Below are 23,614 nucleotides of genomic sequence, written 5' to 3' on the forward strand. Positions count from 1 at the left end.
TTTTGCGTGCACATTCCACATCACTTGATGGTCGGTGACCATTGTAAAAATATGTAAAATAAAAATATGTAAAATAAAAATATGTATATATGCGGGATGGCCAGGGTGGTTTTTTTTAATTAGGGAAGCCAATCCTGGGACCCCGGGAGTCCCGGGATTGGGCATTTTTCAATCCGGAATTAGGGTTTGGAAAAGATGCCATCCCTAGCAGCCATGCTGGAGAATTTGCCGTGCGAAGGGGGCGGGCGGCAATGCAAATGGTGGGCGGGCTTAAAATCACACGCAGCGCTGCGAAGTTTGCAGCATTGCGTGTAAACCAGACTTAAGTCCATACTGTATTGTTGCAAGCTTTTCTAAAACTAAAAATTACAGTTTTACAGAGGATGCTTTTATTAAAACTTATTTAGAAAAGATATAGTAACATTAACATCGGAATGTAATGTACTTTTATCTGTGAATTCTGAAAATGTTATTTTTGGAGTTCAGGCCTCCTATAGCACGGTGGTCCTTTAAGTATTCTGTAATATTGGTTTGACAAAACGTGAACTACTCTATTTCCTATACATGCCATAGAAGTCGCAGAATAACTGTGCATGGTTCATTACATCCTGTTCCAGGAAAAAGTATCAGATTTTGCTAAACACCAAAATTAAAAAGCAAATTATAGTAATTGTTTAGTGTCTGGCATTTTCTTGTGAATGTTATGCTGAGAGCGGTTAGAGAGGGACTTTGCCACATTTGTTGTTTTTTCATTCTCTTTATTATTATAGTAGAATACAGAGTAACATTACTCAATGCAGACTATATAACACACTGGTGACAAGCAATGTACAAAAAAGTGGAGTAATATTAAAACACACACCCCACAAAAACCAAACGGATAGAGGCTTTGCTGTATTCAAAAATCATATTTCTACAAATTAACCACATGCCCGGTGGGGTCGCGTTATGGGCCTGATTCTGGTTGACTCAGTAAGCTGTAAGGATCACAGCTTGCCAAGCGCCAGAGAGGTGGCCATCCCTTTGCATGCCGCCGCCGCTGTAGAAATCATTCGATGGACGCCTACCATCTAATGATTTCTCCTGCCTTTGCAAATAACAGTCCTTTTCAACTGACTTATATTTGTGGGCGATTTGACAAAGACAAGGTGGGCGGCAGACGTCATGTGACATCAGCCACCTGCCCCTGGCAGGCATCGGTCTAGTGTTTTAATGGCAACGCCCATAACACTGTGACCCAGCGCCGTCACCGCCATCGTCCCACCCTCCCCACTGCAAGCGGCCCGGCCAGTGAGTAACTCGCCACTGCCATTCCCTGTCGGGGGTTTGCGCATGCGCAAACCCTGACCATCGGGGCAGGGGCTGAATTCCGATCACTGCATGTGATCTTGAATTGGACCCAATATGCAACCACACCAGGTTATATGTTATTGTATCTGGTCACAAACACCACGTGGACAGCTATGGTAGAGTCTCCTGCCAATCTAAGTAGGGCAGTTCAAACTGTGTAATGATTATCATTACTACCTCACAGCACTGAGGTCATGGGTTCCCATCATGCCCTAGCTATGTTCTCCCTGTACAATAAATTTCCACAATAAATACAATTGCTGCTTACTTATGTGTCCTCATGCTTCTTCACTGCATATTGCATCGTTTCTTAGGGTTCCTGGTTTCCAAGAGGAGGATCCCGATACCGGTTGTGTGCATCCTTTCTCCACTCTGATGACATCTTAGAGGACCGGACCCAAAATTACCATCTCGTTTGCAGTTGTTGCCATTTGGATTTTTGATCATGCGATTTTAAACGTCTATCTATTGTGAGTTTTATGTACAAATTAAAAATTTCTCATGTATCATAATACTACACTATGATGTTTTTGGTACTCTTTACCTAGCACGGCGCCCGCGATTGGCATCGCGGTCATCGGGGGTAAAAAATCGCGGCCATCGCATGCACTAAAAAAACGGGTGCGACGCGATGCCCGCGATTTCCCATAGGGATCAATGTTAAAAGTGTCAATGGACGCGATTTTTGTGTTCAATGCCCGCGATTTGTCCATAGGAAACAATGTTAAATGGGCCACAGAGCCCTAATAGTCCCCCTGAAGTCTGAAATGGTCCCCACAATTGTTAACGCCACCCCACGATCAACGTGAACCCGAAGCGTGGCGAGCGTGGCGAGCGCAGCGAGCCCGCGAGGGGCGGCGGTACGCATCCTCCGACCTTTTCATACCCCCACTATCCACGTCGGCGTGGAGTTGAGAATAGAATAGTGTGGCGAGCGCAGCCAGCCACCGAGCCCGAAGCGTGGCGAACGCAGCGAGCCCCGCGAGGGGACACGGATACCTGTGAAGCCCGCGAAGGCACGCGTTTACCTGTGAAGGTATCCGCGTCCGCTCGCCACGCTTCGGGCTCGGTGGCTCGCTACACTATTCTAGTGGCCGGGGCGAATTAACGCCTGGGCGGCTGTTAATACATCGCCCTGGCCGCTAAACACTGGGGGGGATTGCAGGGGAGAGCCCCACCGAGCGTAACTCGGCGGGCTGTCACTAGCGCACGTTAGGTGCGCTAGTAACACATTAGGAAAATCGTAATCCCCCCAGTTAACCAGCGTTAAGTGCATTTCTGCACTTAACGCTGGTTCATACATCTGCCCCATTAATAGCAAGCATCCGATAAATTCCCAACATTCCGTTCTTATCCCTTTATATATATGCAAGCCAAAGATTACACAACTGTAGTCCTTAGAGAATTTTCGGTAAAGGATTGGAACAACATATTGGATACTATATTACTGACTAAACTGGCAGTAAGAAAGGAGCTACGAACAGGAATAAGCTCATGGGTTCCAGTAATTCCTTCCTTAACATGCAGCAAACTGTTCAAATCGCTCAAGTGGTCTCCAAAATTTCTACCTGCAATCCAATATAAGATGTTTTTAAAGATCTATCATAAAGCGTACTTTTCACCACACCACCAATTTTTAGCGGGGATGTCATCCTCATCTTCTTGCCCTCGCTGCCGATCCACTACAGTGGATCTATACCAGTGGTCTCCAACCTTTTTGGGGGCGGGAGCTACTCGCGACAAAATAAACCGTCCGAAGAGCTACTAAAATTAAAAATAAATAAATCTGCATAATAACCAAAAAAGCCCTTTACACATTATGCCACACACCTTAATGCCCCAGACACAAAATGCCACACACTGCAGTGTCCAATATGCTACGTACATACCTCCCAACACTGGAGGTAGAGGAGAAGGGACAAATTAGGGGGTTCACCTACTACTGTGGTACTCCTGCGAGGCTACATCCCCCATTTTAGTGCTGTGGGGCATGGTCAGTGCTCTAAGAGCTGTAGCCACATGGGGTGTGGCCAAAGAAAATGGGGGTGTGATACACATACAGTATGCCCCCAATAGTGCAGTGCCAGATACACATATATTCCCCCAATAGTGCCAGATACACATATGTTCCCACGGGGCCAGGTATGTCCCCACATTGTCAGGTATGCCCCACAGTGTCAGATACAAACACACACACACTGTGCCCTCTAACATTTAAAAAAAATAGCCAGCAGATGCCCCGTGGTGGGTTTGTGGCACACAGGGATGGGAGGATGCATATTGTGTGGATGAAGGGATCAGTGGTGGGCTTGCTCACCCTGGGTGTACTCTACCTGATGCTGCCACTCTCCCAGCGAGACACATATCCCCGGAACACTGTTCAGCGTGGACCCCCGCCTCCAGTTACACTACTCCTCAGCCCTCGGCAGTGAAATATGACTCACCAACCTCCCTCCAGTTCCTGATCTGACTGCAGTAGAGGTCCTAATGGCGGCGGCTCCTCCGCGGACACTACATAGGCAGTAGCAGCAGCAGCAGAGCATTCAGTCTCCTCACACTCCGGCAGCAAGTCTCCCTCTCATTGGGATCCCGGTCTCTTTCATCGGCAGCAGCGGGGGTCCTGCATCTACCTACTCCGGGAGTCTGACAATGTTAGGAGACACATGCCGGTCCAGACTGAGCACGTCCCAGGGGACGCAGGCATACTTGCCGCCAAGCGACAACCGCGATCATGTCAAAGGTCAGGCGAGCTACCACAAATCACCAGGCGAGCTACCCGTCGCTCGCGAGCGACGGGTTGGCGATCCCTGTTCTATACCATTACTTTTGGAACTGTACTTATTTAAGGGCTATTTGGCTGAAAATAAGAAAATTAGCATGGGAACATTTCATGGACTATGTCCCATTTGCTGATATTGGGTGATAGTTGGTATATTGCCAGAGGGACAGAGAAAGGACGTAGAAGGTTCATACTGTTTATAAGTGCAGTGGCAAGCAAAGCCATATTTCAGACATGGATTGACGCAACACCCCTATTACACTACAACTCTTTCGAGACAAATTGTATCATGTCTCGCACATGGAATGGATATAAACTATTCTCGTATAGGAACAATGCTCGGACAAATTTTTTGGAACCTAGGAAAGTTATATCACGTTGTAAATGATTCTATACAATGTCAAAGATATATGGAACATGATTGGTGTTTCAATTAAAAAAAAAAATTATTGGAGGGAAAAAAAAAAATCACCAGCTTTATTAGCACTCCACTAGAGAACAATTAACAGCAATTTCTGCTGAAAGTCTGCTCCCTTGCTACATCCCAAGTCAATCATGGATGTTTAGGAACAGATCTGAACTTTTTAAATGAATATAACTTTGCTCCACCTGTAAAAAATCTCTCAGTGAATTGAATAAAACAGCAAATCATACTCAGGATAATTTCATTTCTTCGGAATACTTCATGGCAGCCCTTACAATGGGTAAAGTTCCTTTCTCCCAATTATAGACAGGTGTTTTTTGCTCTTAGGTGTGTACACACGGGGGCGATTTTGTGTAATATCATGGGAAATATGGGTGCGCGCTCCCATTTTTACCCCTGTAGTGATCGCTGGTCGCAGGAACATGCTCCTGCGACCAGCTGATTTCCACTGCCGGGCTCCCTCGGCAGTTTATTTTTCATCAGCGACCATCTCTGGTCACTGATGAAAAGGAGAAACTGAGCATTATATTGCTCAGCCATATATTGCTCAGCAATATATGGCTGAGCAATATATCTCCCCCGTGTGTACGGGGCTTTAGGATCCACCCACCTCGGGTACATAAGTCTGCTCCTCCCTACTCCTCCCAGTCTTTTTTCCTGTCTCCTGTTTCAGTCAGGTCAGGTAGTCAAGTTTGTTATTTTACTTACAGTGGTAAGCCGGTTGTGCTGCTGCTCTGGTGTGATGGCAGGGTCGGCGGTGCCAATACCTTATGCCAGGGGCTTGGACTTCTGTGCCCGTGACCTGAGCCTGGTGTGGCGTGCTGTGTAGTGGCAGTTGACTTACTGGACGTGCACTGGGAAGCCGCACTGGGCCCTCAGTGAAATGCACCTCCAATACCGCTGCTACAGAGCACGCCGCACCAAGCTCAGCTCACGGAGGGTGGATCCGAAGAGAAAAAAAACCCTGTTTATAATTGGGAGAAAGGAACTTAACCCATTGTAAGGGCTGCCGTGAAGTAGGAAGAAGGAACTTTATTAGTTTACCTCCAACTATCTATATATCTGCAACAGAAACAAACCATGTCATACAGACTATCCCAGAATTATAGTGGGTCTCATGATAGAAGGAAACATATACTTTGGTTTTACAAACTCCACATGTCAGCAATGCTAGATTATAATTGATAGATCCCCATTTTATATGGTTTTCATATTTGAGATTATTTTCACTATGAAGGGTTTTTCCATATTTACCAAAAGGTCCCTCCCCTGGGAGGACTATTATAAGGAAGATAGATAAATGTGTGATTTGCATGGTGAAGATGGAAAACCCCTGTGAGTGATAATTATGGGTCAGCAACACGTCGCTTATTCTACCACAAAGAATGCTCATATATATATATATGGTACAGCATTCTCACAATGCACAGCAGCTGATGAGTAACTAACGCATTAGTAGGTGGAGAAGTTCTCATAACATTTATGCAATGTTTAACTGTATCATGGTTCTGTTGCCAAACAGTAGTGGTTACTGTTCTAGAAATACTGTACATACATTGCTTTATTTAAACATCTGGCCCCAAGTCACAACATATAGGAGTTGTACAAGCCATGGAGGCTTTCAACCATCTGCTCAGAGAAGAATGCATTCAATCCACAGTGCATTGTATTTATACAAGTTTTCCATTGGCTGTTAACACACTGCATCGCTACCAACACAAACTAGTAGTAAGCATATGTTATGGGCCCCATACATCAGCAATCACAATTTATTTCAGTGATCGGCAGATTTTTCCATCTAAAGATTGCATCTTCATATCTGGAAATTGCCCAATCGATTGCTGTTCATGTAAATAGATGAAGAAGACGAATTGGGAATGCCCACACATATAAAAAAGATCTGCAGATAATACCAGATTATTAAACATGTTTAAAAACCTGATTAAGCAATCGATTGGCGATTTTGATTGGGATTGCCAAAAGGGGGAGCCCACACATCTAAAATTAATTGTGGCAATCATCTCCATATCTGAAAATTGTCACAATTAATTGCTGATGCATGGGGCCCTTTAGCCAATAAGGAGGCAGCACTGAAATACAACATTTTTAAACATGTCACTAAAGGCCCATACACACTTGACGATTGTCAGCTGAAAATCGCTCAAAACAGCCGTTTTGAGCGATTTTCGGCTCAAAATCGCCTAGTGTGTATGGCCCAAAGATTGCCCACTAGCGATGATGCGCGCTCCCGCATCATCGCTAGGAAAGTGGTTCATCTGCTGGTTTTACCAGCAGATGAGGCGATGATGGATGGTTTTTCATCCATCATCGCCATGTGTGTACGCCTGCCGGGCTGAAAGATTAACCACTTTCAGCCCGGCGGACCGCCCCGCTGCCCCCCCCGCCCCCTCGCCCCCCCGCCCCCTCGCCTGTCATACTCACGCCTGTCAGCTCTCCCTCTGGCCGGCTGGCGCTGCTGCTGCTCCCCGGCCAGGTTAAACACCCGGCTGGCCCCGCCCCCCGCCCTGCACAACACGGAGCAGACAGCACAGAAGTGCTGTCTGCCCAGCTAAACACACTGACCACCAATGTTTATATATTTCTGCCCACTGCCACCAATGTATTAATTTAATGGCAGCAAATATTATATATATATATATATATATATATATATATATATATATTATTATATATAATATATATTATAATATATATTATTATATATAATATATATATATATATATATATATTTTATATATATATATATATATATATATATATATATATATATTTATATTATATGGCCAGGTAGCGCCCCAGGCGGGGGGGGCGCTCCGGCACTACTCGCTCCACTGGGGAAGGGGGTGTGATGCGGGTGTCGCGTTGCTCCAGGGGGTATCGCTCCGAGGGAGGGAAGGGGCTGCGGGTGATGCGGCCGGCGCTGCATGGCTCCACGGGGGGGAGGCTGGCGGGTGATGCGGTGAGGGCTGCCACGTCGGAACCCTTGGAATTCAAACCCAGCCCATTTATAATGAAAGATTTTCAGCAAAGTCTTTCGCCCTTCTGAAAATCTCTTGCTCTTTGGGGACAATAGCTCAGTGTGTATGCACTACTTTGGTGAAAGATATATCTATCAAAGATTTTGGCAAAGTCTTTTGAAATGAAAATCTTCAAGTGTGTATGGGCCTTAACTGTTAAACATATTTTTTTTTCCTTATTTTTCACAGAATGAAAAAAACAACTTCCACAATTCAGGCACAGGAAAAAAAAACTTCTCTGATCAAAACATTAGGACAGTGTTCTGACTGGATTGGGAAAGTGCAGGTCCACTGGGATAACTATTTGGAACTTAAATGAGGGAGTCAAATGTGCTTGGAGCATGATGATGACATTTTGTGAATGCTGGAGTCCTCTTTACATGCTGTGCTGCCTGATACAGGAGGCCTGGTCACAATGTCTTGTATACAAGGCTACACCAATTAAGTCTAGTGCATAACAGTCTTGGCCCAAGTTACTTTGAAGATGTATCTAGCCAGATAAAGTGATGAAGCAATGATAAAGTGGAAAGTGATAATGCATCAGCCAATCAACTCCCGTCATTTTTTAGGGGGCGTTCGCAGCATACCCACAAAAATGCTGGGTGCACCCAGGAAAACGCTGGGCGTCACCCTGCGAACAGGGGCAGCTTCCTGCTTTCTTTCAGTGGGCAGCTGACTTCCGTCACCGGATGTCAGCTGCCCGCCCTGTTCTCAGAGCAATATTGGAGGTTCTTTGTATATACAGTATACTCAGAGCAGAGCGTCATATTTCATTTCTGTGTACTCTTTGTATATTTATTGTGCCAGAAAAATGATCTGACCAACCAGTGGGACCTCGTCTGTAGTGGGTGCCTAATACTAAGGGGAGATTCCCACAGCAACTGGACAAAACAGATCTGTCGGATCTGTTTTGTCGGAAACGGCCATGGATTGTCGAGTTCACGGTCGGATCCGACAGATCTGTTTTGTCGGAAACGGCCATGGATTGTCGAGTTCACGGTCGGATCTTGACAATCCATGTGCAATTTCACTGATATGCCACCTTTTCGACCTAACAACAGGTGGAATATTGAATTTCACCAGTGGATCATCTGTTGAGCTGGCCGAAAACGAGGCAGGATTCAGACTGTTCGGACAATCGGAATCCAGAATTGAATACCCCCTAACTCAGGGGTGGCCAAACCGGTCCTCAAGATCTACCAACGGTCCACGTTTTCCAGGTTACCTAGCTGGTGCACAGCTGTAGTCATTACCAACTGTCACATTTTAAAACATGCTGCATTCATTCCTACTATATATCCACTGGTTGCCTGGAAAACATGCACCGTTGGTAGATCTTGAGGACAGGTTTGGCCACCCCTGCCCTAACTGGTATTTAAAGTCGATTCTTTTTTTGTCGAGTTCCGCCTTCGATTCTGTTGGAAACGACAACATTGAATAGGCGGCCGCTGCTATTTCCCCTGTCGGAAACAGCAGTGGGGATTGAATACCGCCCTAAGTTTCAATGTGGGGCGCAGAAACACATTACACTTTCTAGCATTTTATTAACACCTTTCACCTCTGTAAAACTTCTAAACCCCTAACTGTTGCTTATTCCAAGGTTATTAGCTCATTAACACTTTAGCTTCTCACCCTGGGGTGACTGGCTTTCCCTGACTTTTTGGCGTTCTGCGCCCCAGATTCATCTCTGAGAGACATGAAAGACAGACAAGGGAGCATGAGGCTGGAGGGAGACAGGTAAGTCTTGAGGCTAGAGAGAACATTGAGGGATGGGGCTGAAGAGATACATAGATAGGAGGAGAGGCTATGGTGGGCCCCATATGTGAGCAATCCTGAGATCCATGGGTTAAAAATACTAGTTACACAATATAGTTGTAAGGGCTTAAGCTGATTTCAAGGAAAGGGACAGCAGTGCCTATTAGTAGTAACTAGATGAGGACTATCCTACTGTATGTAGTGTTAATAGATATGTAGTATGAGTAAGAGATGCCACCAAAACCATAACAATTATAACAAAAATCAATTCCGTCTTTGTCCATCAAACAGGCTGCTGTATACTGTACAATATACTGTCCACTAAATGGGCTGGTATATATATATACTACATAAACAGCAAATAATGTACAGTAAAACACCAACTCTTGTCCAGACCATAATAACACTATACTTAAAGTAGCCACAATTTAAGGCTGCCAATTGTATTTGTTTTGAGGAGAATTGCCAAGACAAAAACTGCGGTTACTGTGGCAGTTATCTGCCAGCGTGTGCCAACATCAGCCGACCGCAATACATGTCACCAACTGGTTGCTTACAGTAAGTAGACGGTGAGCTGAGTGTTTGGCATTAGGGCTAAGCACCCATATCTAATTTACGGCACATTCTGTGTGTTTCTCACTCTGTGGTGAGGAGTAAAGGGGGAAAGGTCTGTTTTATGCCTCAAGCTTGTTCTTGCGGAATGGAAACTTTACAGCACACTCTGTTTTGGAAAAATCTGGCCTCAATTCAAGTAATGCTACCAAAAGGATTTCCAGTAGAAAAACTAAAACAAAAACAAAGATAATGTACAGAAATGACATCTCCGGCAAGTGTAAAGAAAAATAGGTGTGTGAGCGCCACCTTCTGGGAACTCTCTTTAATACCACAAAAAAACAAAACAATCCAAAGCATACACAGAACATAGAATTTAACAGCACGTGAGAACCAATTGGCCCATCTAGTCTGCAACCTTTTGGATTCTTTACGTATAATCTCAATTCTTTTTTATCCTTAGGTATGTGTAAGGATATTCATATGTGTTTCCCATGCATGTTTCAATAACTACGGCCTTAAGGGACATACTGTACACATGGGGCGATTTTCACCCCACTTGTAAATGATCTGACTAGATTGCTTAGAAATGGAGCACTGATCGCTTGTGAGTATGGCCCCGGGCAACGGCTGGTTCTTAAAATACGGGGGACCCCTAGTCATTTTGTCCCCCGTATTTTTCGGACCTGGAGCTGGTTTAAAAAAAAAAAAAAAAAAAAAAAAATCGGGGAACCCCTATTTGTCTTGTCAGGTTTCCTGATTTTTTATTACCGGCTCTTTCAGCCTGGTGCTGGTTACAGCTGTGGGGGGGACCCCACGCTGTTTTAAAAAATATATATATTTATTTCTTTATTTTTTAACACTGAAGCCTGCACGGATCTGACTGATCCGTGCAGGCTTCTTCCAAATACGACAGGAAAATAAAGTGTATTTTCCTGCCGAATATTGGCAGCCATTTTATACTAATTTACACTAATTTTCAATACGGCCGCTTAGTAAATCAGGAACCACCATTCTTTTGAATGGTGATTCCTGGCGTATTCTATCGATGGTGTATTCATTCGTAAATACAAATACGAATGTCCCATCCATAAGAATAAGAAAATTTGTATTTTTGGCATAGTAAATGCCAAAAATACGTATACGCTCAAAGAAATTGTATTTTCATATGAAAATACGATTTTTTTCCCCACAAATTTTTGATAGTAAAATGTCCCCCTATATGTCACCTATAAATGGTGCACCACTCTTTATGTCACCTATACATAGGGATCACTCTATATGTCACCTATACACAGTGCACAACTCTTTGTCACCTATACATAGTGGATCACTCTTTATGTCACCTATACATAGGGATCACTCTATGGCCCTTATTCTGATTGACGCGTACTTTCCCGCATACTTTCGGATCGCGTCTTTACGGCGTCTGCGCATGCGTGGAGAACGCCACGCGCATGTGCCACGCCTTGACTCCGTACCTGTTCGGGCAAATCCCGTACAAAACTGGTCACCGCAATCATTCGGGAAATATGGGCGTATTATGGGCGTCATGCGGAATGACACATGGGCGTAGTTTCAAAGTGGGCAAAACGGGGCGGAAACATGGGCGGACACGGGGGAGTACACTTATGTTGGGGGGCGTGCATTCGGATAGCACTCCGAATGCACGCGAACAAAAAGGGAAGAAATGTGCGGTGTCCAAAAGGCCACTATTGCTTTGCGGACACCACTCGTTCCTGCGGGAGGCGAACGGACCGCCTAATGACTACAAGCATTAACACCTGAACCCAATAAAATCGACTCCTTTACTCATTAATCACTAATAGGACGCTTGTCAGTGCTTTAATTGAAACCATTGCTGCTTCAAGGAAACCTTACTAATCACCCACATATGCTGTACTTCTGACACACTTTAAACCTGCTAACAATGGACATGACTGAATATTAATACTAGCAATACACATGTGTATGCGACATGTACTAATTAAACCACACAATTGTTGTAAAGTAAAGCAATTTATTTATATAAATTTCACTGTCAATGCCACTGTGATGCAATGACAAAAAAATAAAAATACCAAAAAAAACAAACCATGGCACTTAAATTGCTGTAAGGGTTAATGTGTGCAATGCATGTGTTAGGCATGCTTGTAAGGATATATTGGCATCTAATTGATTCCAATTCAAAATAAGCAGTTTTTTATGAGGATAGGTAATTGAATAAGTGGGTCATGTGATGTATTGCAGAAGATACATAATAGTGGGTTGTTTGGCGTAAATACTCCGCTTACGGGCGGTAGCACCGCTTGGCTCCCGTTCGGATGCGGTATTCCCGAGCATACTCTGTAATACTCTGTAATACCGTGCAGAATCTGAGTGTTTCTCCCGCACACGCATGGTTTGTATGTCGTCCGTAAACACGCCCTGTTCTTAAAGAGTGAGTCCGTCCGAATGCGGAGGACACGTGGGCGTTTCTACGGGCGATGGCCGCACGCGGCAGAACACCGTGGCGTGCGGACCGCTCCGTAAGAATGCGGGAATATCCGCACCGATCAGAATAAGGGCCCATATGTCACCTATACACAGTGCACAACTCTTTGTCACCTATACATAGTGGATCACTCTTTATGTCACCTATACATAGTGGATCACTCTTTATGTCACCTATACATAGTGGATCACTCTATATGTCACCTATACATAGTGCACCAATCTTTATGTCACCTATACATAGTGGATCACTCTATATGTCACCTATACATAGTGGATCACTCTTTAGGTCACCTATACATAGTGCACCACTCTTTACGTCACCTATACATAGTGCACCACTCTTTATGTCACCTATACATAGTGGATCACTCTATATGTCACCTATACATAGTAGATCACTCTTTGGGTCACCTATACATAGTGCACCACTTTTTATGTCACCTATACATGTTGGATCACTCTTTAGGTCACCTATACATAGTGGATCACTCGGTACTTATGTAGTATCTGGGCGTCCGATTTAGAAATCGGATCACATCGCACCGCATCGCATGCGACCAAATCGTATGCGATGCGATGGTCAAGATTTTTCCATAGGATTCAATGTTAAAATGGTCTGAGTCCATTTTATCATAGAATTCAATGGGAAAAAGGGGTCCTTTTCCTTTCCCCACTATCCAAGTGGGCATGAAGTTGGATATAAACCTGTGGCGAGCGTAGCGAGCCACCGAGCCCGAAGCGTGGCGAGCGTAGCGCGCCCCGCTAGGGGACACAGAATACTTTTTAAGAAATATGCGTCCCCTCGCGGGGCACGCTTCGGGCTCGGTGGCTCGCTGCGCTCGCCACGCTATATAAAATCAACTCTATGCCCACTTGGATTGTGGGGAAATGAACAGGACCTTCTTAACATTGAATCCTATGCAAAATCGCATCGAATCGCATCGCATCTGATTGTATGCCTTACATACAATCACAAAATCGGCAGCCCAGATACTACATAAGTACCGATCAACACTTTATGTCACCTATACATAGTGGATCACTCTTTATGTCACCTATACATACTTTTACACTGAAATTGTACGATAACGCATTCACACATAGGCCTTTATTCAGATCTGATCGCAGTACAAATTTGTTCTCAAAATGGGCAAAACCAGGTGCACTGCAGGTGGGGCAGATGTAACATGTGCAGAGAGTGTTAGATTTGGGTGGGGTGTGTTGAAACTGAAATCTAAATTGCCGTGTAAAAATAATGCAGCCAGTATTTACCCTGCAGTGCACATGGTTTTGCCCATTTTGAGAACAAACTTAGGTACTTATGTATTTTCTGTGCTCCCATGTTAAATACACCCCATTTTTTCATACCCCTACTATCCAACTACGCATGGAGTTGATTTTATATAGTGTGGCGAGCGCAGCGAGCCACTGTGCCCGAAGCGTGGCGAGCGCAGCGCGCCCCGCGAGGGGAAGCGGTCTCATAAGAAAAACGGGAGCCCAGATATTGCATAAATACCCAAACTTGTACTGCGATCAGATCTGAATAAGGGCCATATTTCCTTAGAAAGATGCATCCAGTACATGGATAATTTATTCTCCAGCACAGAAGCCATACACTGAGAGGAAAATCTAGTATTAGCAGTTGGTGAGTTGAGGTATTAAACAATATTAAGAGGATAAGTGGAGAATGTGCATAGAAAGCAATTTGCTCCGAGTTATCATCCGTTTAGTAAAAAATAGCTAGCAGCTGATTAGTAGTAAAAGTCAACTTCTCCATTTGGCCTCTTTAGCAGGTCTTCTCATCATCTCATATAATAAAACAAGACTGTGAAAAAAATCAAAATGGGAGGTGAGATGCTGTACTGTATATCTGAGTGCTATTATAGCTTTTCCTGCTCCCGCACACACAGGGGGGTTTCCGAGTATCTAGAACCCCCCGCCTGCCAATCTATCCGCCCAGGTGTCCAATTTTTTAGGCTGACGGCCCCGGCGCTGGCTCCTAATAGAGCAGTGAGACAGGCTGCAGTCTGGATTGCATGAAGCTAGGGGGAGCTAGAGTGCAGCTCCTGCTCCCAGGCAGTGCTCCATGTGACTGAGGCTGTTGGAGTCCAACGGAGAGAGCTGGCCAGGGCGGGAAGGCAGGGTGTGCATTTGAGAAGGAAGGTGTGTGGTATATGCCAGGGGTAAGGTAATTATGCTGGCTGGCTGATGTTTGTTTTATGATAATGGTATGTGTGCATGCTATGTGTGTATATTATTTGTGTACATGTTGTTTGTATGTATGCTATGTGTGTGTTTGCATACATGCAACACCGCATGTAAACAAAGTGTGAACATGCTATGTTGTGTACATGCTGTGTATTTATGTAATGTGTGTGTATGTATGTAATGTGTATGTTTGCAATGTGTGTGTGTGCAATGTTTTACATGCAGTGTGTGTGCGATGTGTGTATATTGTGTTTATGTTTTCTATGTGCGTGTATATGCGGGGTGTACGCTATGTCTGTCATTGTTTGTATATGCTGTGTTTGCTATGTGTGTGCAGTATATGCGAAGTGTATGTATTCTATGTGTGTGCACATGCTGCATCTACGTATGCTGTGTGTATTTGTGTCCAAAATGTGTATGTATGCTATATGTGTGCAGTGTTTTATATATGATATGTGTGTATCTACAGAATGTATGTATATGTACAGAAGTATGTACCTGCATGTGTGTATAAAATTATACACACATGTACATACATGTACAGAAACACCCCCCCCCCCCCCCTTCCCCATGAAAATCCTGTCCTGTGTAATAGGCTCTCCAATATAGGCTTCTGTGCTAGCACATGGCAGAAGAGGAGATGCTGTACTGTATACCTGAGTCTTATTACAGCTTCTCCTATGTATTAGGCTCTCAGACATAGGCTTCTGAGCTCGCACATGGCAGAAGAGGAGATGCTGTACTGTATATCTGAGTGTTATTACAGCTTCTCCTATGTACTAGGCTCCCGGACATAGGCTTCTGCGCTGGCACGTGGCAGAAGGGAAGATACTGTACTGTATATCTGAGTGCTACTACAGCTTTTCCTGTGTACTAGGCTCTCCAATATAGGCTTCTGTGCTGGCATATGACAGCAGAGGAGATGCTGCTGAGTGTTTTTACATCTTCTCCTATGTACTAGGCTCTCGTACATAGGCTACTGCGCTAACACATGGCAGAGGCATGATACTGTACAGTATATCTGAGTGCTATTACAGCTTCTCCTGTGTACTAGGCTCCCCAATGTAAGCTTCTGTGCTGGCACATGGCAGAAGAGGAGATGCTGTACTGTATATCCGAGTGCTATTACAGCTTCTCATGTGTTCTAGGCGCTCTAATATAGGCTTTGGCTTCTCCGCTGGCACATGGCAAAAGAGGAGATGCTGCAGCTGTACTGTATATCTGTGTGCTAGGGTCTCCAACATAGGCTTCTGTGCTAGCACATGGCAGTAGGAGAGACACTGTACTGTATATTTGAGTGTTATTAAAGCTTCTCCTGTGTACTAGGGTCTCCAACATAGGCTCTTGTTGGCAGACGGGGAGATGCTGTGCAGTATATCTGAGTGTTATTACAGCTTCTTCTGCATATTAGGCTCTCTGACATAGGCTTCTGTGCTGGCACATGGCAGAAGGGGAGATGCTGTACTATATATACACTACTAAATGATAGGAAAAGGAAAAGGTCATACCTTTAATGGAACAAACCATTTCTGAATGTGTTCTGGACTTCCAAGATTCATAACTGCTCCTCCAAATAACCAGCAAATGACTCCACACTGAAATACACAGTGACAACAGTAAACACTGGTACAGGAAAGATTATAATTACATATTGTATATTTATTTGCCCTATAGTCACCATAAGGTGGGCTGATCAGCTGATTCTAACAATTCCATTTTACACATCTCCTTTCCTTAAGGGGACTTATTGTACACTTCTTGGTGTAACAATGAATCTGTTGGCAAATGGCAAGTGACTTCTAAAGGCCGATACACACTAGAAGATTTTGTTATCAATATCGCTCAGAAAGGTGCATGTGAGCGATACGGATTACAATATCAACACCAAAACAAGAAAAAGTAAGTATGGATGTGGGTGCACTAATAATGACTCATAAAATATAGCTTTTAATAATCTTCAATAAAATGGTGAAATATTAAAATATAGTAAATTAAGATAAAGAACAGAATATATAAGAATTTTGTCACTTTTTCACATTTTCTGTTTTTCGTTTGTTTTGGTCATGTTTTCATGGGCTGTAGGTACGACGCTTATGGGTTACCCGCTCCCCACATGCCAATGCTCTTTCTTTCGGGAGAGAGCTGCAGTTCTCAAGGGCGATCCCGAGCCGCAAGGCGAAGGGAAATCCACCGAAGGTCTCTCCAAGCTTCGGTGTGGAGGACCCACCCGCCCCAACCCTTTCGCGTGTTGAGAGAAGAGGCTATCTCCAAGCTTCGCAAGGAGGACGCACCGATCCATATTTTCCCCTCTTGGGCCTTTTGACTGAGAGGGGTTATGGGAGTAATGGGGCCCATCTCCTTTGGGAGAGGGTCCATACATATATGTACGCCCCCATGCACGATTTAGGTCACTGCACTGGGTGTTTGGAGCACCACCTCGGTTGAACTATTTGAGTGCAATAATATTAACTGCCCACTACATAGCCAATAAAAGATGCTGGGGAGGGTAATCTCTCAAACTGATTGGATACTGGGCAGAGGACCACGGCAGCTGCACTAGTTTGTGAGAGGCAGCTTTTGTGACATTATATTAAGATGCTTTACGACATTGGTTATATGTGATATGTGAGATCTGTGGGGTTTTTTTTCTCATATCGTAAATTTTGAATTGACCTTCCCTCTAATAAAATGTTATAATCCAAGCCATTAGTGGTGTGGGAAGTGGCATTAAACATATAGGTGGCATACTAAATTCTATGCACACAGAGGCGGAACAAGCAAGCTGTGGGCCCAGGTGCAAAAATATGGTTTGGGCCCCTCCAAACACACACACAAAAAAACGCAGTGTCTTTTTGTTTTGTTTACTTCAAAATTTAAAGCCCTTTACACATTAGGCCACACACCATAATTCCCATTACACTTTGGCCCTTATTCTGGTTGACTCGCTCTAACCCCGCCTTTCGAATGGTTAGCCGATGCCACCCATTTGCATGTGGGATGCGTTCACAAGGCTTCCGAATGGATGTTTTACATAAAGTGGGAACCTCCCCCATCTTTCAATGGTGATCAAATGATGGTGAAGGCCCACGCATATGTAAAGGTGGTACAGACCACCCTTACATATGCATGTAGAATTGCAGGGAATTGGGTGGGCAGCTGACATCAGGTTATGTCAGCTGTCTCCCCCCCCCCCCCCCCCGCACGTGCATCACGGACACATTAGCATGTGTGCACCCAGTGTTTTCACAGGAACGCCCATGAAAGGCGTTTACATATGCTAATGGCCAGGCCAGAAAGACTGGGTGTGTGCACCCAGCGAACAGACTTTTTTCGCCAAGTTCGCACGCATCCAACATATACACATGCGCAGAAATACTGCTGCGCATGCACAAAACATCGGTCCCAATGCAAACTCGTGGCCGACCTTGTCAACCAGAATAAGGGCCTTTGTCACACACTGTAAGGCCCATTACACATTGTCACACACCATAATGCACATTACAAATTGGGTACTTGTGTATTTTGGCGGCGCCCATCGCATCGCATACCATAACGCATGCGATGGTATGCGATGCGACGCGATTTCGGTGGTTAGTGTACGATGGCATACAATTTTCAAATTGTATGTCATTGTACATGGCATACAATGACATACGATGCGATGCGATGCGATTAAACATTGTATAAGCACCCTAATGGGTGCTTATACAATGTTAAGCACCCTAATGGGTGCTTACAATGTTAAATGCACTCCCACGCCACCCCCCCACTATAAACGTGAACCCGAAGCGTGGCGAGCGCAGCAAGCCCGCAAGGGGCGGCGGTACGCGTCCTACGACCTTTTCATACCCCCACTATCCACGTCGGCGTGGAGTTGAGAATAGATTAGTGTGGCGAGCGCAGCGAGCCACCGAGCCCGAAGCGTGGCGAGCGGACGCGGATACCTGTGAAGCCCGCGAAGGGACGCGTTTACCTGTGAAGGTATCCGCGTCCCCTCGCGGGGCTCGCTACGCTTCGGGCTCGGTGGCTCGCTGCGCTCGCCACACTAATCTATTCTCAACTCCACGCCGACGTGGATAGTGGGGGTATGAAAAGGTCGTAGGACGCGTACCGCTGCGCTCGCCACGCTTCGGGTTCACGTTTATAGTGGGGGGTTGGCGTGGGGGTGCATTTAACACTGTAAGCACCCATTAGGGTGCTCAAAAGCACCCTTTAGGGTGTTTATACGATTTTTCATCGTATAGGGGGTCAAAATCGTATCGCATCGCATGCCATCGGGTACATGGCATACGATGAGATGCGATACGATCATCGTACGATGCACAAATCGGGCGCCTGCCAAAATACACAAGTACCACAAATTGTTAGACACCATAATGCAAATGACACATTATACAGCACACCATAATGCCAACGACACATTATGCCACACACAGTATTGCCCATTACACATTATGCTGCACACCGTATTGCTCACTACATATTATGCCGCACACAGTATTGCCCATTACACATTATGCCGCACACCGTAATGCCCATTACATATTATGCTGCACATCTTTTATGCCCATTATACATTATGCTGCACACCGTAATGTCTATTTTAAAATGTTTCTGCGGCCTGGAGCCCTCGCTTTATTTTAAGAAGTGTTATGTGCCATGTGTATCATTTAAGATGCTTTAGCCATGGGCAAAATGTGTGTGTATATATATATATATATATATATATATATACACACATATACACATACACACACACACACACGTGTAGAAAGAAAGGGCACTCGGGGTCTCTCAGATGGTGAAAAGAGGATTTTGGTACTTACCGGTAAATCCATTTCTCTGAGATCAGCAGGGACCACTGGAATTACTTCGGGTATTAGAGCTGGGAATGCTGGGAGCTAGGCACTTCTTAATATTAATTAGGGGATACTGGCTCCTCCCCTCTAAGACCCAAAATCCCCCAGCGAGGAAATTGGCCCACTAGAGGAAAGGGTTACAGAAAAACAACATAAAACCTAAACATTCAAACAACACGCAGGCACCGGACCGGGCCGCAACAGTAACCACAACAGGCAGGATCCAGCAGCCGGGAGGGCGTCCAGTGGTCCCTGCTGATCTCAGAGAAATGGATTTACCGGTAAGTACCAAAATCCTCTTTTCTCTGACATGCAGCAGGGACCACTGGAATCACTTCGGGGAGGTTCCAAAGACCAAGCCCCGGGCAGGAGAGCGCTGAGGATCCTGCAAAACCAACCGACCAAAGGTCGAGGCCGAAGAGGCAAAAGTATCAAACTGATAAAATTTCACAAACGTGTTTCGTGACGACCAAGTGGCCGCCCTGCAAAGCTGAGAGACCGAAGCCCCTCTCTCAGCGGCCCAGGACGTACTCACCGACCTGGTAGAGTGCGCTGTCAAAGAGACAGGAGGGACCTGTCCCGCGTGTAGGTATGCACTACGGATCGTCCACTTGATCCATCGTGCAATCGTCTGCTTAGATGCAGGCCAACCCCTGCGGAAAGCATCATATAGGACAAATAAGGAGTCCGATTTACGTATAGACCTAGTTCTATCCATGTAAATCCGTAGCGCCCGGACCACGTCCAATAAGGACTGCTCCGGAGAACCTCCTTGAAACGCCGGAACCACTATAGGCTGGTTAATGTGGTATGAAGATACCACCTTCGGAAGAAACCCTGAATGGGTGCGCAGTTCTGCTCTGTCCTCGTGGAAAATTAAATACGGAGGTCTACAGGACAGAGCACTAAGCTCTGAAACCCGGCGGGCTGAGGCCAGGGCTAGCAAAAGGACTGTCTTCCAGCACAAGAACTTCAGTTCCACTCTGTCCAGTGGTTCAAACGTCTCTGACCTCAAGAAGGCCAGTACCAAATCCAAATCCCACGGAGCTGTGGGGGGTACGAAGGGAGGCTGGACCCGAAGAACTCCCTGGAAGAAAGTCTGCACCTCAGGCATGAGAGCCAATCTCTTCTGAAAGAGGACGGACAAGGCCGAGACCTGAACCTTAAGGGATCCCAGTCTCAGGCCCCCATCCAACCCTCTCTGTAAAAACAATAGAAGGCGGGACAATCTGAAGACTCGGAATGGCCAGCCCTTGGACTCGCACCAGACAGCATACGAGCGCCATATTCTGTGATAATGCGCTGCTGAGGCGGGCTTCCGGGCCCTTAACATTGTAGGAATTACTGCTCCTGGAATTCCCTTCTCCCGCAGGACCGAGGTCTCAACAGCCACGCCGTCAAATGCAGCTGAGGCAGATTCTGATGGAGGAAGGGTCCTTGCAGCAGAAGATCCGGTCTGAGGGGCAACCGAACTGGCTCGTCTGCCAGTAACATCTGAATGTCTGAAAACCACGTTCTGCGAGGCCACCAGGGCGCTATCAGAATTGCTTGCACTGGTTCCCTCTTGAGCCTCTTGAGTACCTGGCCCAGAAGTGGAAGTGGAGGGAACAGGTACACAAAGCTGAACTCCCACGGAGTTGACAGAGCATCTGCCGCTATTGCCTGAGGATCTCTTGTATGTGCCACGTACGCTGGTAGTTGATGGTTCTTCTGAGACGCCATCAGGTCCACCTCGGGAACTCCCCACCTGTCGGTGAGCTCCCGAAACACCTCGGGAGTGAGAGACCACTCGCCTGGGTGTAGGTCCTCCCTGCTGAGGAAGTCGGCCTCCAGATTTTCTCAACCTGGAAGGAATACTGCCAGCAGAATTACCCTTGACCGTTCCGCCCACTGAAGGATCTTCTTTACTTCCTTCATGGCCATGCCGCTTCTCGTGCCTCCCTGCCTGTTTACGTAGGCGACTGCCGTGGCATTGTCCGATCTTATCTTCACTTGTCGACCCTGAAGGTATTCCTGAGCCTCCAGCAAGGCATTGTAGATGGCCCTGATCTCCAACACATTGATGGGCAAGTGACGTTCGAGATGGCACCACCTGCCCTGGAGGCGGAGGTGAAGCACCACGGCTCCCCAGCCGTGGAGGCTTGCGTCCGTCGTCAACACAATCCAGTCCTGGACTGCAAACCGATGGCCCTCTAACAAGTTCTTCCTGTGCCGCCACCACAGTAAGGAGTGTCTCGCCTCGGCCGACAACCGGATCCTTCTGTGGAGATTCAGATGCGAGCCCGCATCCTTCCTGAGAAGATCCCACTGAAACTGTCTTGAGTGGAAACGTCCCCACGTCAGAGCTGGGAAGGCTGCCACCATCTTCCCTAACAGCTGCGTACACAGGTGAAGGCTGATCTTCTGTGGAAGCAACACCCTCTGTAGTAGGAGCAAGATCGCCTGGATCTTGTCCTCCGGCAGGAAAATTCTCTGGGACTCCGTGTCTAGCCAAAGACCTAGGAACAAGATCCTCCTGAATGGGACTAGAGAGGACTTCTTGAAATTCATTATCCAACCCAGGTTGGTGAGAGTCTGGGTAGTCAACCTCGCATGACTCTACAGTAACTCCTCCGTTGGAGCCTTGATTAGGAGATCGTCCAAATAGGGGATTATGGTCACCCCCTGACATCTGAGAGACGCAATGACCACCGACAGAGTCTTGGTAAATACTCTGGGCGCTGACGACAATCCGAAGGGCAGAGCCCTGAACTGAAAGTGATCTCGACCGATGGCAAAGCGGAGAAAGGCTTGGTGAGGAATCCATATAGGGATGTGCAGGTAAGCATCCTTGATATCCAAGGATATCATGTATTCCCCCGGCTCCAAGGAAGCAATTACTGAGTGAACTGATTCCATCTTGAATGGTTGATAAGAGACTAGCAGATTCAAGGACTTTAGGTTGAGAATGGGCCTGACCGACCCATCCGGCTTGGGGACCACAAAGAGGTTTGAGTAGAACCCCGTGTTCCTCTGAGCTGCTGGAACCGGCATGATGACCTGAGCATCCAACAAGATCCGAATAGCCTCGAGCAGGCTCACTCTCTTGTCTCGAGATATTGGTAGGGCCGTTGTGAAGAACCGTACCGGAGGTGTGGAATCGAACTGAATTCGGTACCCTTCTGAGATAACCCTGCGAACCCACGGATCCTCCGATAGGGAGAACCATTGGGTTCTGAAGGCCAACAGACGGGCACCTACCGGCAAGCTGCTGACGGAAGCTGGTAAACCGTCATGCCACCGGCTTCTGTTGGGGCTTAGGGTCCTGAACTCTTGGGGCGGTCTGAGGACGGGCTCTGGCCCGGGAACCTCTGGACGACTGGAAACCTCTTCCTCTGCCCCGAAAGGGGCGCTGAGTCCGAAAGGACTGGAACGACGGGCCTGCAAACTGTCGCCTGGGTGAAGGAGGAGCTGCCGACGGCAGGAAGGCCGACTTCCCTCCCGTCGCCTGAGAAATCCATTTATCTAATTCTGGACCGAAGAGGATGTCCCCAGAAAAGGGAAGGCCCTCCACAGCCCTTTTAGATTCTGCGTCCGCCTGCCAAGAGCGTAGCCAGAGGGCTCGACGCGCCGAAATGGCGCTCGCTGAGATTCTAGCTGAGACTAAGGACACGTCCTTAGCTGCTTCCCCAAGAAACATAGCAGACTCCTTAATGTGTTCGGCTAGGCGGCGCAGTTCATCAATAGGCATGCCGGCCTCCAAGCCCTCGATGATTAGGTCTGCCCACTTGACGTTAGCCTTATTCACCCAGGCCGACACAATGGCTGGTCTGAGCTGAGTACCTGCCGCCACATAAATGGCTTTGAGAGTCGCCTCCAACTTCCTATCTGAAGGGTCCTTTAAGGCCGAAGCCCCCGGGACTGGCAGGGTAGTCTTCTTGGATAGCCGGGAAACTGAGGTATCCACAGGAGGAGGAGTCTCCCATTTGCTTAGGGCGGCCGGCTCAAAAGGATACAGAGACAGAAAACGCCTGGGAATCTGGAACCTCTTGTCCGGATTCTTCCATGCCGCCAAAAGCTGATCCTGATTTGGACAGGGGAAGACCACTGACGTCTTCTGAACCCCGCCAAACAGATCAAACTCCTGCGGCTCTGGCAAAGGATCCTCCGGTAA

At 46.4% G+C, this 23,614-nt stretch overlaps 1 protein-coding gene and 1 long non-coding RNA gene across 4 annotated transcripts in view; one reads left to right on the forward strand and one right to left on the reverse strand.

Annotated features, from left to right (window-relative positions):
• LOC146063546 (uncharacterized) overlaps positions 1-1,809 on the forward strand; it is an 80,122-nt gene extending 78,313 nt beyond the window's left edge. The window contains exon 3 of the long non-coding RNA XR_014471610.1: positions 1,665-1,809. This is a non-coding gene — a long non-coding RNA (uncharacterized LOC146063546). The remainder of the gene's footprint in view (positions 1-1,664) is intronic.
• Positions 1-23,614, reverse strand: part of ACOXL (acyl-CoA oxidase like) — a 392,072-nt gene that overhangs the window by 308,789 nt on the left and 59,669 nt on the right. For all 3 annotated transcript variants that reach the window (XR_014471599.1, XM_083175998.1, XM_083175999.1), the window contains exon 4: positions 16,111-16,197. Coding sequence is in view for 2 of the 3 variants with exons in the window: in XM_083175998.1 (XP_083032124.1) it covers positions 16,111-16,197 (87 nt within the window). In the remaining variant the exon portion in view is untranslated. The remainder of the gene's footprint in view (positions 1-16,110; positions 16,198-23,614) is intronic.

Source organism: Crinia signifera, chromosome 3 (genome assembly GCF_055691185.1).
Source record: "Crinia signifera chromosome 3, ASM5569118v1, whole genome shotgun sequence".
Classification (NCBI taxonomy): Eukaryota; Metazoa; Chordata; class Amphibia; order Anura; family Myobatrachidae; genus Crinia; species Crinia signifera.